At 49.2% G+C, this 13466-nt stretch overlaps 1 protein-coding gene across 1 annotated transcript in view; it reads right to left on the bottom strand.

Moving 5' to 3' along the window:
* ZNF532 (zinc finger protein 532) overlaps positions 1–13466 on the bottom strand; it is a 66679-nt gene that overhangs the window by 33896 nt on the left and 19317 nt on the right. Inside the window, exons 4-5 of the mRNA XM_069746115.1 lie at positions 3088–3269; positions 2818–2994 (exon numbers count right to left, since the gene is read on the bottom strand). Coding sequence (XP_069602216.1) covers positions 2818–2994; positions 3088–3269 — 359 coding nt within the window. The remainder of the gene's footprint in view (positions 1–2817; positions 2995–3087; positions 3270–13466) is intronic.

Here is a 13466-nt window from a genome sequence, read left to right as displayed (position 1 = left end):
GAACATTTTCTTAAGAGTTTTGCATTTTTTATAAAGGAGAGGAACCATTAATGATGGATGAGCCCAATCCTCACCGTCCCTCATATAACCTGGGACGACAGAGTCTGCAATGTCTCCCCGGTCCTAGCGTAAGCTATCTTATAGGACGGCTGCCTTAAAGAGGAGCAGTCTCCAAGACAAAAGTGGCCTGTATTTACTCTCGTCTTATTCCCTCTTTTCCTGAATATTCAGGTGGTTTTTTTTAATCATATGCTTCGTGAAATAATGCCTTCTTGTTTAGTGATAATTTTTATGGTGTTTGCTAAGGGGGTGTGGCGCAAGGATCCTCAGGGGCGTGAACTTAGGGTGCTCTGCATAATTAACCTGTGAGCTATGGCCCTTAGGTAAAGACCAATATGTCAGATTTAAAAACAAAACAGAATACTTAGGGGAGCAGCAAGAAAGAGCAAAAACTGGACGCTTTAGGACTGTGGACAGGTCACCTTTAAAGTGGGAACCCTCCATTAGGGCAAGGAGGTGGTACAATCATCACCCCCACCAATTAGATGTTTGCAGCTCCAGTAATGATCACATTGTACAAAGCCAGAAAACCACAGCTCCATACACTGCATAGTGGCCATTCTCAGTAACTGCAGTTCAGCTTCTATTTAAAGGGACCCGTTGTTTAATCTTTTTTGGGGGCTACATGCATTTTTTATGTAATCTTTTTTTAATCTTTATTACATAAATAAAATGATTTTCACACTGGCCACTGGTGCTTTATTTAGACTCATACTTTCAGGAAAAGTTTTCAGCAGGCTCCTTATCATCAGAGACAGAATTATAATGACGGGTAACACCTCTATAAACAGTTGGTAACACAGGATTCACCAATTACAATAGGCTACATTCCACTCTTTTCACAATGACCTTTTCACATGCTCATTAGATGCTTCAAAGCAAAAAGATAGGGTCGGGATCTGACCATTGTGTCTAATGTACATGTGTTAGTTCCCAAAACAAAAGGAGGTTAGAGTATAAAAAAGCCCTAGCGAGAAATTTGCTAAATTTATATTTTTTTTTATTTTAATCCAGATGCTATGTACAAAAAAATTCCCCTCCCGCCCAAAAAACCCAAATGTTTTATTTTGAACTGGACACACAATGTAATAGTGGTTGCAGAGTGGAACAAAGTGTGGGGTTGTTTTTTTTATTTTTTTTATTTTGACTCTCAGTTGTGGAGATATTAACAAGCAAGGTATTCGGCACCTAATGAGACTATTGAGTTAAAAAAAAGTCCAAGTGGGTGTTCTTAGACAGTTTTCACTGGGGGCGTGTACCTTTTCTCCCTGTATGACACTGGCCAATCATAAGGAGGCAGCAACACAGCAGGAAAAATAAACCACTATAGCTTAGGTTTCTCACTGTTTGATATGTAAGGATATAGCTCTGATCTCCTGGTCTAACCTCCTGCATGATTAGAAAGCTCTGGGAGAATAGAGCACAGATGACTCACACCATTCAGATAAGGTCTCAGTGGGGACTAAGCGAAGTACAGAAGAGTTTAGCTGTGTCACATTACAAACCCTTCTAACTTATAATCACTCTGCAATGAGAATACAACAAGCTACTCCTGTGAGAGATGTAAGGACACCCAGTTCTGCTCTCACTACAGAGTTACAATGGCATGCTGGGAGAACAACAGACGAAGCACAACAGTGGGCAGTGTATGAGAAGGGGCAGTACAGCAGAGCTGAGTGTGCTAGTAGAGGAGGAGAGGTTATATAAGGTTTTGTAATGTGACACAGCTAAACTCAGCTGCACTTTGTAATCATGCAGGAGGTTAGAGCTGTGTCATTACATCTTGCACGCTGAGAAACCTAAGCCATGGAGGGGCGTATTCTTTTCCTGCTGTGTTGCTGCCTACTTATGATTGGTCAGCCTCATACAGGGAGAAGAACTACACGCCCCCAGAGAAAACTGTCTGATAACACCCAGTTGGGCTTAAAAAAAAACAACAAAAATAAACTTGTTTTGTGCCAAATACTTGGCTTGCTAATATCTCCTCAGTGGAGAGGTGAAATAAGAAAAATATATATTTTATTCTGCTCAGCAGCCACTCTTACGTCCTGTGTCCAATTCGATATGAAAATATAAATATATGTAAAAAATAGATGAAAGGTCGACTTTAAGTGAATGTGATCTGAGCTGCAGTATTTGAGAACAGCCATTACACGGACTGCTGAGCTGTGGGGTTGTCTGTTCTCATCTATCATTGCTGATAACAGCTGATCGGTGGGGATGCCGAGTTGTGTAGCTCCACCAACCTGATATTGATGATCTCTTCCAAGAATAGGACATTAGTATGGAAACCCCCTTTAAAGGCAGGTTAATCAGGCAGATGTCTGTCTATAACAAGTGTCAGTCTCGTTTAAAGACCGGTTTCAAATGGCAATCTGCAATCTGAAGGGGAGGAACAGATGTTAATGTGATCATACAGATCCTGCGTTATGTTTGTTACTGGCCACAGTGTGAATGTGCACCTACATGTTGCATTTATATCTACAGGTGTTCCAGGTCATTTCTTTGGTATTGATCATACAAATGACATATTGTGTATAGCAGATCCCTGCTGTTTACACGGGGAGATGAGCTGGCGAGAACGATTATTTCTATGCTGCAAAACAAAATGTGCGATCAGCCGACGATCAACCTTTTTTGTCGGCTCATCATTGCCATGTTGACGGTGACGAAAAGTAATTGTAGAATGGCATGGTCAACTCCGCTTCATCTAGGCAAATTTATATATATAAAAAAAAAAGACACAAAAATACATACTTGGGTTCTCCGATCTTCACCCCTGGGTGCTGGGTGTTTGCATGGGAGTGGGTGCTGGGAGCCGATTTAAATGCCATGGGGCAGATAGGACATTTGTAGAAGACTTCACAATGGGAGCCTTGAATGTGACACTTCAGAGCAGCGATCTCCGAATACACCACATTGCAATGAATACACCTGAAAGGGAAAAAAACGAGACAAAAAATGTTATGAGTTAAAAAGGAGCGTCGCTCTCCAAGATTACCTTTCTTTCTAGAAAACTGAACTTACCGGAAGCCGACCTTGCGGGTGTAGTGCAGGCAGTTCTTGGTGATGTGAGTCTGATAATGTGCCGACCTGCAGATGGCGCCACACTCGGGGCAGGTGAAGGGGGACTTGTGCTGATGGATGCGCTGGTGACACGAAAAACTGCACTGGTTCGGTAGCAGCATCATACAGACACTGCACGTCTTCTACAAAACAAACCACAAGAACCAAAGCTTAGATATCCGCCTTTAAAGGGAAATTACTTATTATTGTTATTAGGGTGGTATCACACAGTGTTCAGGCGCTCGCTCGGTGGCCCCGTCGGGGCTTACATCTAAATCCTGTGTTACTGCTCTGTTGATATGACGTCACCGGAAGCCGCAAAGCCACCGGCAGGAGATCGGTGGCAGGCAGCTAGTAGTGATGAGCGCAAGTGCCCATTCTGGAGTTTGCCTAGGGTGCTCGGGTACGCACTGAGTATCACGGGTTACTCGAATGACATGTTTGAGTCCCCAGCCACAAGACATGCCTGTGTATGTTATGTCAGGCAATCCCCGCATGTTTTGTGGCAATGTAACCACCACGAAACATGTAGCCGCAGGGACCCGAATATGTCTCCCGAGCACCCGTGATACTCAGTGCGTACCCTAGCACCCTAGGCAAACTCCAGAATGGGCACTTGCGCTTATCACTACTAGTTAGCAATTACCTGCAGATAAGTGCTTAGCCCCTTAATAACATTTAAATAAAGTACATCCCGGATAACCCCTCGCCTCCACATCCAATTTTCGTTTTTACATTTTGCATTTTTTCTTTCCTCCAAGAATAATAGATTTTACATTTTTCCGACATTCAATATGATGCAATTACTCCATTGTTTTAAGGGCATACATTGTTTTGTAAAAAATACTATATATACAGTACAGACCAAAAGTTTGGACACTCCTTCTCATTTAAAGATTTTTCTGTATTTTCATGACTATGAAAATTGTACATTCACACTGAAGGCATCAAAACTATGAATTAACACATGTGGAATTATATACTTAACAAAAAAGTGTGAGACAACTGAAATTATGTCTTATATTCTAGGTTCTTCAAAGTAGCCACCTTTTGCTTTGATGACTGCTTTGCACACTCTTGGCATTCTCTTGATGAGCTCCAAGAGGTAGTCACCGGGAATGGTCTTCCAACAATCTTGAAGGAGTTCCCAGAGATGCTTAGCACTTGTTGGCCCTTTTGCCTTCACTCTGCGGTCCAGCTCACCCCAAACCATCTCGATTGGGTTCAGGTCTGGTGACTGTGGAGGCCAGGTCATCTGGAGTAGCACCCCATCACTCTCCTTCTTGGTCAAATAACCCTTACGCAGCCTGGAGGTCTGTTCTTTAGCCCAAACAAGTCTCTTCTGCTTGTTGCCTGTCCTTATCAGTGGTTTCCTAGCAGCTATTTTACCATGAAGGCCTGCTGCACAAAGTCTCCTCTTAACAGTTGTTGTAGAGATGTGTCTGCTGCTAGAACTCTGTGTGGCATTGACCTGGTCTCTAATCTGAGCTGCTGTTAACCTGCGATTTCTGAGGCTGGTGACTCGGATAAACTTATCCTCAGAAGCAGAGGTGACTCTTGGTCTTCCTTTCCTGGGGCAGTCCTCATGTGAGCCAGTTTCTTTGTAGCGCTTGATGGTTTTTGCCACTGCACTCGGGGACACTTTCAAAGTTTTCCCAATTTTTCGGACTGACTGACCTTCATTTCTTAAAGTAATGATGGCCACTCGTTTTTCTTTACTTAGCTGCTTTTTTCTTGCCATAATACAAATTCTAACAGTCTATTCAGTAGGACTATCAGCTGTGTATCCACCAGACTTCTGCACAACACAACTAATGATCCCAACCCCATTTATAAGTCAAGAAAACCCACTTATTAAACCTGACAGGGCACACCTGAGAAGTGAAGACCATTCTCGGTGACTACCTCTTGAAGCTCATCAAGAGAATGCCAAGAGTGTGCAAAGCAGTCATCAAAGCAAAAGGTGGCTACTTGGAAGAACCTAGAATATAAGACATAATTTCAGTTGTTTCATACTTTTTGTTAAGGATATAATTCCACATGAAAATACAGAAAAATCTTTAAATGAGAAGGTGTCCAAACTTTTGGTCTGTACTGTATGTATGTATGTATGTATATAAATGTGTGTGTGTGCGTGCGTGCGTGCGAACACACACACAGTTGGGAAAGTAAGTATATGATACACTGCCGGTTTTGCAAGTTTTCCCACCTACACAGAAGTCTGTAATGTTTATCGTAGGTACACTTCACCTGTGAGAGACAGAACCTATAAAAAAATCCAGAAAATCACATTGTAGGATTTTTACATAATTACATTGCATTTCATTGCATGAAATAAGCATGTGAAATAGAAAAACAGAACATAATATTTGGTACAGAAACGTTTGTTTGCAGTTACAGAGGTCAGACGTTTCCTATAGTTCTTGACCAGGTTTGCACACACTGCAGCAGGGATTTTGGCCCCCTCCTCCATACAGATTTTATGTAAATTATGTAAAAATCATAAAATGCGATTTTCTGGATTTCTTTTAAGATTCTGTCTCTCACCGGTGTTTTTTTTCTTTCCATCTTTTTCAATTGTGTGGCGACTTTACGGTTTTATTGACACCAGTTTGGGGATACAAATGACTTTTTGATTTTTCTTATACTTCTTTTTTTTAGGTAGGTGTGGAGACCAAAAAAAAAAACCAAAAAAACAATTCTGAGGTTTTGATTTTTTACAACATTATTACTGGTATTGTTATATTATTATACATACCAGACTTATGGATGTGCCGATACCAATTTTATTTTATTCTTATTAATTTCTTTTTCTTTTATTGGAAGAAAAGGGCGTGATTCTATAATGCACAGTAGTACCTGCAAATTCTTGAGTAAATCTGGCCAAAAAAATCTGATGTTTTGCAGCAAGATAAACAATTGCTCGTTATTATTTCCTCCATAAGGAGGTATCAGAAAAAATAACAAATGGCAATGACCAAGGTGTCACTATTAAAGGGGCTGTCCCACACTTTAAAAAAAGTCAAAAAAATAGAATAAAATAACCTCTATACTCCCCTCCTGGACCGGTGCGGCTCCTCCACTGCTGATTGATTGGCTGCAGCCTTTATGTTTCGGCTGAATAATAAGAATCAGCTGACTTCTGAGATTGCTAAGGCTACAGCCTGTCAGCAGCCACAGATTGCCCCCTGCCACAGGTCGATGTCAGGAGACTGGCGGGGGACACAGTACTGAGTGCAGAGGAGCGGCACTGATATAGGACAGGACAGCGGGGATTTTTACTTTCTTACACCACCAACTCTTAAGTATTTTATTTTAATTTTTAATATAGGTGACAACCACTTTAAAGGGCACAATTACAGGGGGTTTGCACCTGTTCTCATCGTATCCAGGGGCTGGCCAGGAAGTTTACATGTTTTAACATGAAGAGTAAAATAAATTACAAAATAAGCAGAAAGAAATACCAATTGTGGCCAGCAGGTGGTGCAGTGGCCATTCTTCTAAGGCCTGGAGAGTCCTTGTGCTGATAGTCAGCTATAACTATACTAGATGGTGGCCCGATTCTAACGCATCAGGAATTCTAGAATATGCATGTCCACGTAGTATATTGCTCAGTCACGTAGTATATTGCCCAGCCACGTAGTATATTGCCCAGCCACGTAGTATATTGCCCAGCCACGTAGTATATTGCCCAGCTACGTAGTATATTGCCCAGTCACGTAGTATATTGCCCAGCCACGTAGTATATTGCAGCCACGTAGTATATTGCCCAGCCACGTAGTATATTGCCCAGCCACGTAGTATATTGCCCAGCCACGTAGTATATTGCAGCCACGTAGTATATTGCCCAGCCACGTAGTATATTGCCCAGCCACGTAGTATATTGCAGCCACGTAGTATATTGCTCAGTCACGTAGTATATTGCAGCCACGCAGTATATTGCCCAGCCATGTAGTATATTGCCCAGCCACGTAGTATATTGCCCAGCCACGTAGTATATTGCCCAGCTACGTAGTATATTGCACAGTCACGTAGTATATTGCACAGTCACGTAGTATATTGCCCAGCCACGTAGTATATTGCCCAGCCACGTAGTATATTGCAGCCACGTAGTATATTGCCCAGCTACGTAGTATATTGCCCAGTCACGTAGTATATTGCCCAGCTACGTAGTATATTGCCCAGCCATGTAGTATATTGCCCAGCTACGTAGTATATTGCCCAGCTACGTAGTATATTGCCCAGCCACGTAGTATATTGCAGCCACGTAGTATATTGCCCAGCCACGTAGTATATTGCCCAGTCATGTAGTATATTGCCCAGCCACGTAGTATATTGCCCAGTCACGTAGTATATTGCCCAGTCACGTAGTATATTGCCCAGTCACGTAGTATATTGCCCAGCCACATAGTATATTGCCCAGCCACGTATATGTCACAGGTTAAAAAATAAAAAATAAACATATACTCACCTTCCGAGGGAGCCCTTGTAGTCATGTCGCCTGTGTGCGGTGCACTCGGCAGCTTCCGGTCCCAGGGTTGGTAGCGCAGGACCTGTGATGAGGTCACGGTCACATGACCATGACGTCATGGCAGGTCCTTGTCGCATACCATCCTTGCCACCGGAACCTGACGCTTGCATGGAGCGGTTACCGGAGCGTCGCGAGGAACGGGAAAGGCGGCGGAAATTGAGTATATAATGATTTTTTATTATTTTTAACATTTAGCATCAATAGTAAAAACTTGGTCACACAGGGTTAATAGCGGCGGTAACGGAGTGAGTTACCCGCGGCATAACGCAGTCCGTTAGCGCTGGCATTAACCCTGTGTGATCGGTGACTGCGGGGAGTATGGAGCGGGCGCCGGGCACTGTGACTGCTGGGGAGTATGGAGGGGCTAATCGGACTGTGGCCGTCGCCGATTGGTCGCGGCAGCCATGACAGGCAGCTGGCGAGACCAATCAGCGACTTGGATTCCATGACAGACAGAGGCTGCGACCAATGAATATCCGGGACAGACAGAAAGACAGAAGGACAGAAAGACGGAAGTGACCCTTAGACAATTACATAGTAGACTAGATGGTGGCACGATTCTAACGCATCGGGTATTCTAGAATATGCATGTCCACGTAGTATATTGCCCAGTCAGGTAGTATATTGCTGAGCCACGTAGTATATTGCCCAGTCAGGTAGTATATTGCTGAGCCACGTAGTATATTGGGCGGCCACGTAGTATATTGCCTAGTGACGTAGTATATTGCCCAGTCAGGTAGTATATTGCCGAGCCATGTAGTATATTGCCCAGCCACGTAGTATATTGCCGAGCCACGTACTATATTGGGCGGCCACGTAGTATATTGCCTAGTGACGTAGTATATTGCCCAGTCACGTAGTATATTGCCCAGTGACGTAGTATATTGCCCAGCCACGTAGTATATTGCCCAGCCACGTAGTATATTGCCCAGCCACGTAGTATATTGCCCAGCCACGTAGTATATTGCCCAGCCACGTAGTATATTGCCCAGCCACGTAGTATATTGCCCAGCCACGTAGTATATTGCCCAGTGACGTAGTATATTGCCCAGCCACGTAGTATATTGCCCAGCCACGTAGTATATTGCCCAGCCACGTAGTATATTGCCCAGCCACGTAGTATATTGCCCAGCCACGTAGTATATTGCCCAGCCACGTAGTATATTGCAGCCACGTAGTATATTGCCCAGCCACGTAGTATATTGCCCAGCCACGTAGTATATTGCCCAGCCACGTAGTATATTGCCCAGCCACGTAGTTTATTGCCCAGCCACATAGTATATAGCAGAGCCACGTAGTATATTGCCCAGTCACGTAGTATATTGCCCAGCACAGAGCCACGTAGTATAGAGACTTTAAAAAGAAAAATAAACATATACTCACCTATAGCCCGTTGAAGTCCTGCTATATTTACCATCTGCCGCCTTTCTCGCTCTTCTCCACGCTCCCGGGACCGCTCCATTGCAAGCGGCAGCTTCCGGTGGTCCCAGGGCTGGTGTGAGCAGGACCTATGATAATGTCGCGGTCACATGACCGTGACATCACGGCAGGTCCTTGTCGCACACCAGCCCTGGGACGGGACCGGAAGCTGCCGCTTGCAATGGAGCGGTCCCGGGAGCGTGGAGAAGAGCGAGAAAGGCGGCGCAGGGTGAGTATAGCAGGTTTTTTGTTTTTTTTATTATTTTTAACATGACATATTTTTACTATTGATGCTGCATAGGCATAGATATCCTGGTGTAACAGGCCAGATTAACCTCCCCACCCAGTCTAATATACCCAGGGTTAAAGAGGCCTAGGCCAGATTATACCCCAGCTGCTGTAGATCAGATTTTTCATGCTTTTGAGAACCATTGAGTGATATACTTAATAACGAGGCCCCAGGCAGTGCACAGGGGGGCAGAGACAGTGCATGAGGCCCCAGACAGCGTAAGGGGCCCTAGACATGGCACAGGGGCACCAGACATCGCACAGGGGTGATGTACTCAAGAACGGGGCCCAAGGCAGCGTACAGGGGGGCAGAGACACCGAACGGGGCCCCAGGCAGCACTAGGGGGCAGAGACAGCGAATGGGGTCCAAGGCAGCACACAGGGACCCAGGCAGCACACAGGGGCCCCAGGAAACACACAAGGGGTCAGAGACAGCGAACAGGGTCCCAAGCAGACTACAGAGGCCCCTGGCAGCGCTCGGGGCACCAGGCAGCACACATGGGCCCCAGGCAGCACACGGGGGCTCCAGGTAGTACACGGGGGCCCCAGGCAGCACACGGGGGGCAGAGACAGTGAACGGGGTCCCAGGCAGTACACCAGGGCCCCAGGCAATGCAGAGGGCCCCAGGTAGCACACAGGGGCCCCAGGCAGCGCACGGGGGCAGAGACAGCGAATGGGGTACAAGGCAGCACATGGGGCCCCAGGCAGCACACAGGGGCCCCATGAAACACACGAGGGGTCAGAGACAGCGAACACGGTCCCAGGCAGACTACAGAGGCCCCTGGCAGCGCTCGGGGCACCAGGCAGCACACAGGGCCCAGGCAGCACACGGGGGCTGCAGGTAGTACACGGGGGCCCCAGGCAGCACACGGGGGGCAGTGAACGGGGTCCCAGGCAGTACACCAGGGCCCCAGGCAATGCAGAGGGCCCCAGGTAGCACACAGGGGCCCCAGGCAGCGCACGGGGGCAGAGACAGCGAATGGGGTACAAGGCAGCACATGGGGCCCCAGGCAGCGCACAGGGGCCCCAGGCAGCGCACAGGGGCCCCAGGCAGCGCACAGGATTGAGTGATATACTCAAGAACGGGGCCCCAGACATCACACAGAGGGTCCCACACAGCGCACAGGGGGTCCTAGACAGCGCACGGGGATCCCAACCAGAGCACAGGGGCCCTGCGCACTGTCTCTTCCCCCTTGCGTGCGGTGTCTGCCCCCCTGTACGCTGTCTGGGGTCCCGTGCGCTGTCTCTGCCCCTCTGTGCACTGCCTGGGCCCCTAGTGTACTGCCTGGGGCCCTGTGTGCTTCCTGGGGCCTAATACACTGCCTGTGGCCCCCTGTGCACTGCCTGGGGCCCCTGTGCGCTGCCTGGGCCCCATGTGCTGCCATGGACCCCTGTATGCTGCCTGGGGCCCCTGTGCACTGCCTGAGGCCCCTGTGTGCTACCTGGGGCCCTGTGCGTTGCCTGGGGCCCCTGTGTACTGACTGGGGCCCTGTGCGCTGCCTGAAGCCCCCGCGTGCCTGAAGGACCCCGTTCGCTGTCTCTGCCCCATGCACTGCCTGGTGCTCCCGTGTGCTGCCAGAGACCCTGTGCGCTGCCTGGGGTCCCCGTGTGCTGCATGGGGCCCCCGTGTGCTGCATGGGGCCCTTGTGCACTGCCTGGTGCCCTTGTGCGCTACCTGGGGCCCTGTGTGCTGCCTGGGACCGCGTTCGCTGTCTCTGCCCCATGTGCTGACTGGGGCCACTGTGCGCTGCCAAAGGTCCTGTGCGATGCCTGGGGCCCCCGTGTGCTGCCAGGGGCCCCTATATGCTGCCGGGGGCCCTGTGCTCTCCCTGGGGCCCCTGTCTGCTTCCTAGGGCCCTTTTTGCTGCCTGGGCCCTCGTGTGCTGCCTGGGGCCCTTGTGTGCTGCCTGGGGCCCCCGTGTGCTGACAGGGGCCCTTGTGCTCTGCCTGGTGCCCTTGTGCGCTACCTGGGGCCCTGTGTGCTGCCTGGAGCCCCCGTGTGCTGCCTGGGACCGCGTTCGCTGTCTCTGCCCCATGTGCTGACTGGGGCCACTGTGCGCTGCCAAAGGTCCTGTGCGATGCCTGGGGCCCCCGTGTGCTGCCAGGGGCCCCTATATGCTGCCAGGGGCCCTGTGCTCTCCCTGGGGCCCCTGTGTGCTTCCTAGGGCCCTTTTTGCTGCCTGGGGCCCCTGTGTGCTTCCTGGGGCCCTCGTGTGCTGCCTGGGGCCCCTGTGTGCTTCCTAGGGCCCTTTTTGCTGCCTGGGGTCCTCGTGTGCTGCCTGGGGCCCTCGTGTGCTGCCTGGGGCCCTTGTGTGCTGCCTGGGGCCCCCGTGTGCTGCCTGGGGCCCTTGTGCTCTGCCTGGTGCCCTTGTGCGCTACCTGGGGCCCTGTGTGCTGCCTGGGACCGCGTTCGCTGTCTCTGCCCCATGTGCTGACTGGGGCCACTGTGCGCTGCCAAAGGTCCTGTGCGATGCCTGGGGCCCCCGTGTGCTGCCAGGGGCCCCTATATGCTGCCAGGGGCCCTGTGCTCTCCCTGGGGCCCCTGTGTGCTTCCTAGGGCCCTTTTTGCTGCCTGGGGCCCCTGTGTGCTTCCTAGGGCCCTCGTGTGCTGCCTGGGGCCCTCGTGTGCTGCCTGGGGCCCTCGTGTGCTGCCTGGGGCCCTGTTTGCTGTCTCTGCCCCAGGTGCTGCCTGGGGCCCTGTGCGCTGCCTGGGGCCCCGTGCGCTGCCAGGGGCCCCTGTATGCTGTCTGGGGCCACTGTGTGCTGCCTGGCGCCCTGTGTGCTGCCTGGGACCCCCATGTGCTGCCTGGGGTCCTGTGCGTAGCCTGGCACCGTGTGCTACCTGGGGCCCTGTTAGCTGCCTGGGACCCCGTTCGCTGTCTCTGCCCCCGTGTGCTGCCTGGGACCCCATTCGCTGTCTCTGCCCCCCCATGTGCTATCTAGGGCCCCGTGTTCTGCCTGGGACCCCGTGTGCTGCCTTGGGCCCAGTTATTGAGTATATCACTCAATGGTTCTCAGAAGCCTGAAAAATCTGATCTACAGCAGCTGGGGTATATTCTGACCCGGAGGGGTATATTCTGGGTGGGGGGTTAATCTGGCCTGATATTCCGAGTTATTATATTGAGCAGTTTCATTACATGTTGCACCAACATGGACATAAGTGACCACTGAGACTAAACGTCTACCCCAGTAGAGGCCCCCATGAGCGGATTTGCACTTAAAGCTCAGCGTACCGACAAGAGAAATGGACACAGGTAAATAAAACCTCATTGCAGTTCAGTTTAAATGGATTTAAAAAATCACAGTGGGCACGCGATCTCTATAAATACCATCCACTTTGCTGGAACTGTAAGACTTTGAAGACACAAAAGAGCACAGTGAGGTCAAAAATACTCTGTTGTAAAAAAAAAAAACTGTAAGACTTTGCGGCTTTTGGCACAGCAAAAATATGCAGGTTCGAAAACATTTAGCGACGCTGCAGCGATCTAGACAACGCTGCCGATCGCTGTAGCGTCGCTGTGTGGTCACTGGAGAGCTGTCACACAGACAGCTCTCCAGCGACCAACGATGCCGAAGTCCCCGGGTAACCAGGGTAAACATCGGGTTACTAAGCGCAGGGCTGCGCTTAGTAACCCGATGTTTACCCTGGTTACCATTGTAAATGTAAAAAAAACCAAACACTACATACTTACATTCCGGTGTCTGTCGCGTCCCCCGGCGTCAGCTTCCCTGCACTGTGTAAGCGCCGGCCGTAAAACACAGTAAAATACAGTAAAATATCGGGTTACTAAGCGCGGCCCTGTGCTTAGTAACCCGATGTTTACCCTGGTTACCAGTGAAGACATCGCTGAATCGGAGTCACACACGCCGATTCAGCGATGTCAGCGGGTGATCAGCGACGAAATAAAGTTCTGGCCTTTCTGCTCCGACCAGCGATGTCACAGCAGGATCCAGATCGCTGCTGCGTGTCAAACACAACGATATCGCTATCCAGGACGCTGCAACGTCACGGATCGCTAGCGATATCGTTGTTAAGTTGTTCAGTGTGAAGGTACCTTAACAGTATGTTTCCAACAATGCAGCAATTTGTACCTGTAATCAT

The sequence above is a fragment of the Ranitomeya imitator genome, chromosome 1, assembly GCF_032444005.1.
Source record: "Ranitomeya imitator isolate aRanImi1 chromosome 1, aRanImi1.pri, whole genome shotgun sequence".
NCBI classification, from domain to species: Eukaryota; Metazoa; Chordata; class Amphibia; order Anura; family Dendrobatidae; genus Ranitomeya; species Ranitomeya imitator.
The sequence above is the reverse complement of the archived record's forward strand: the minus strand, read 5'-3'. Positions and strand labels throughout refer to the sequence as shown.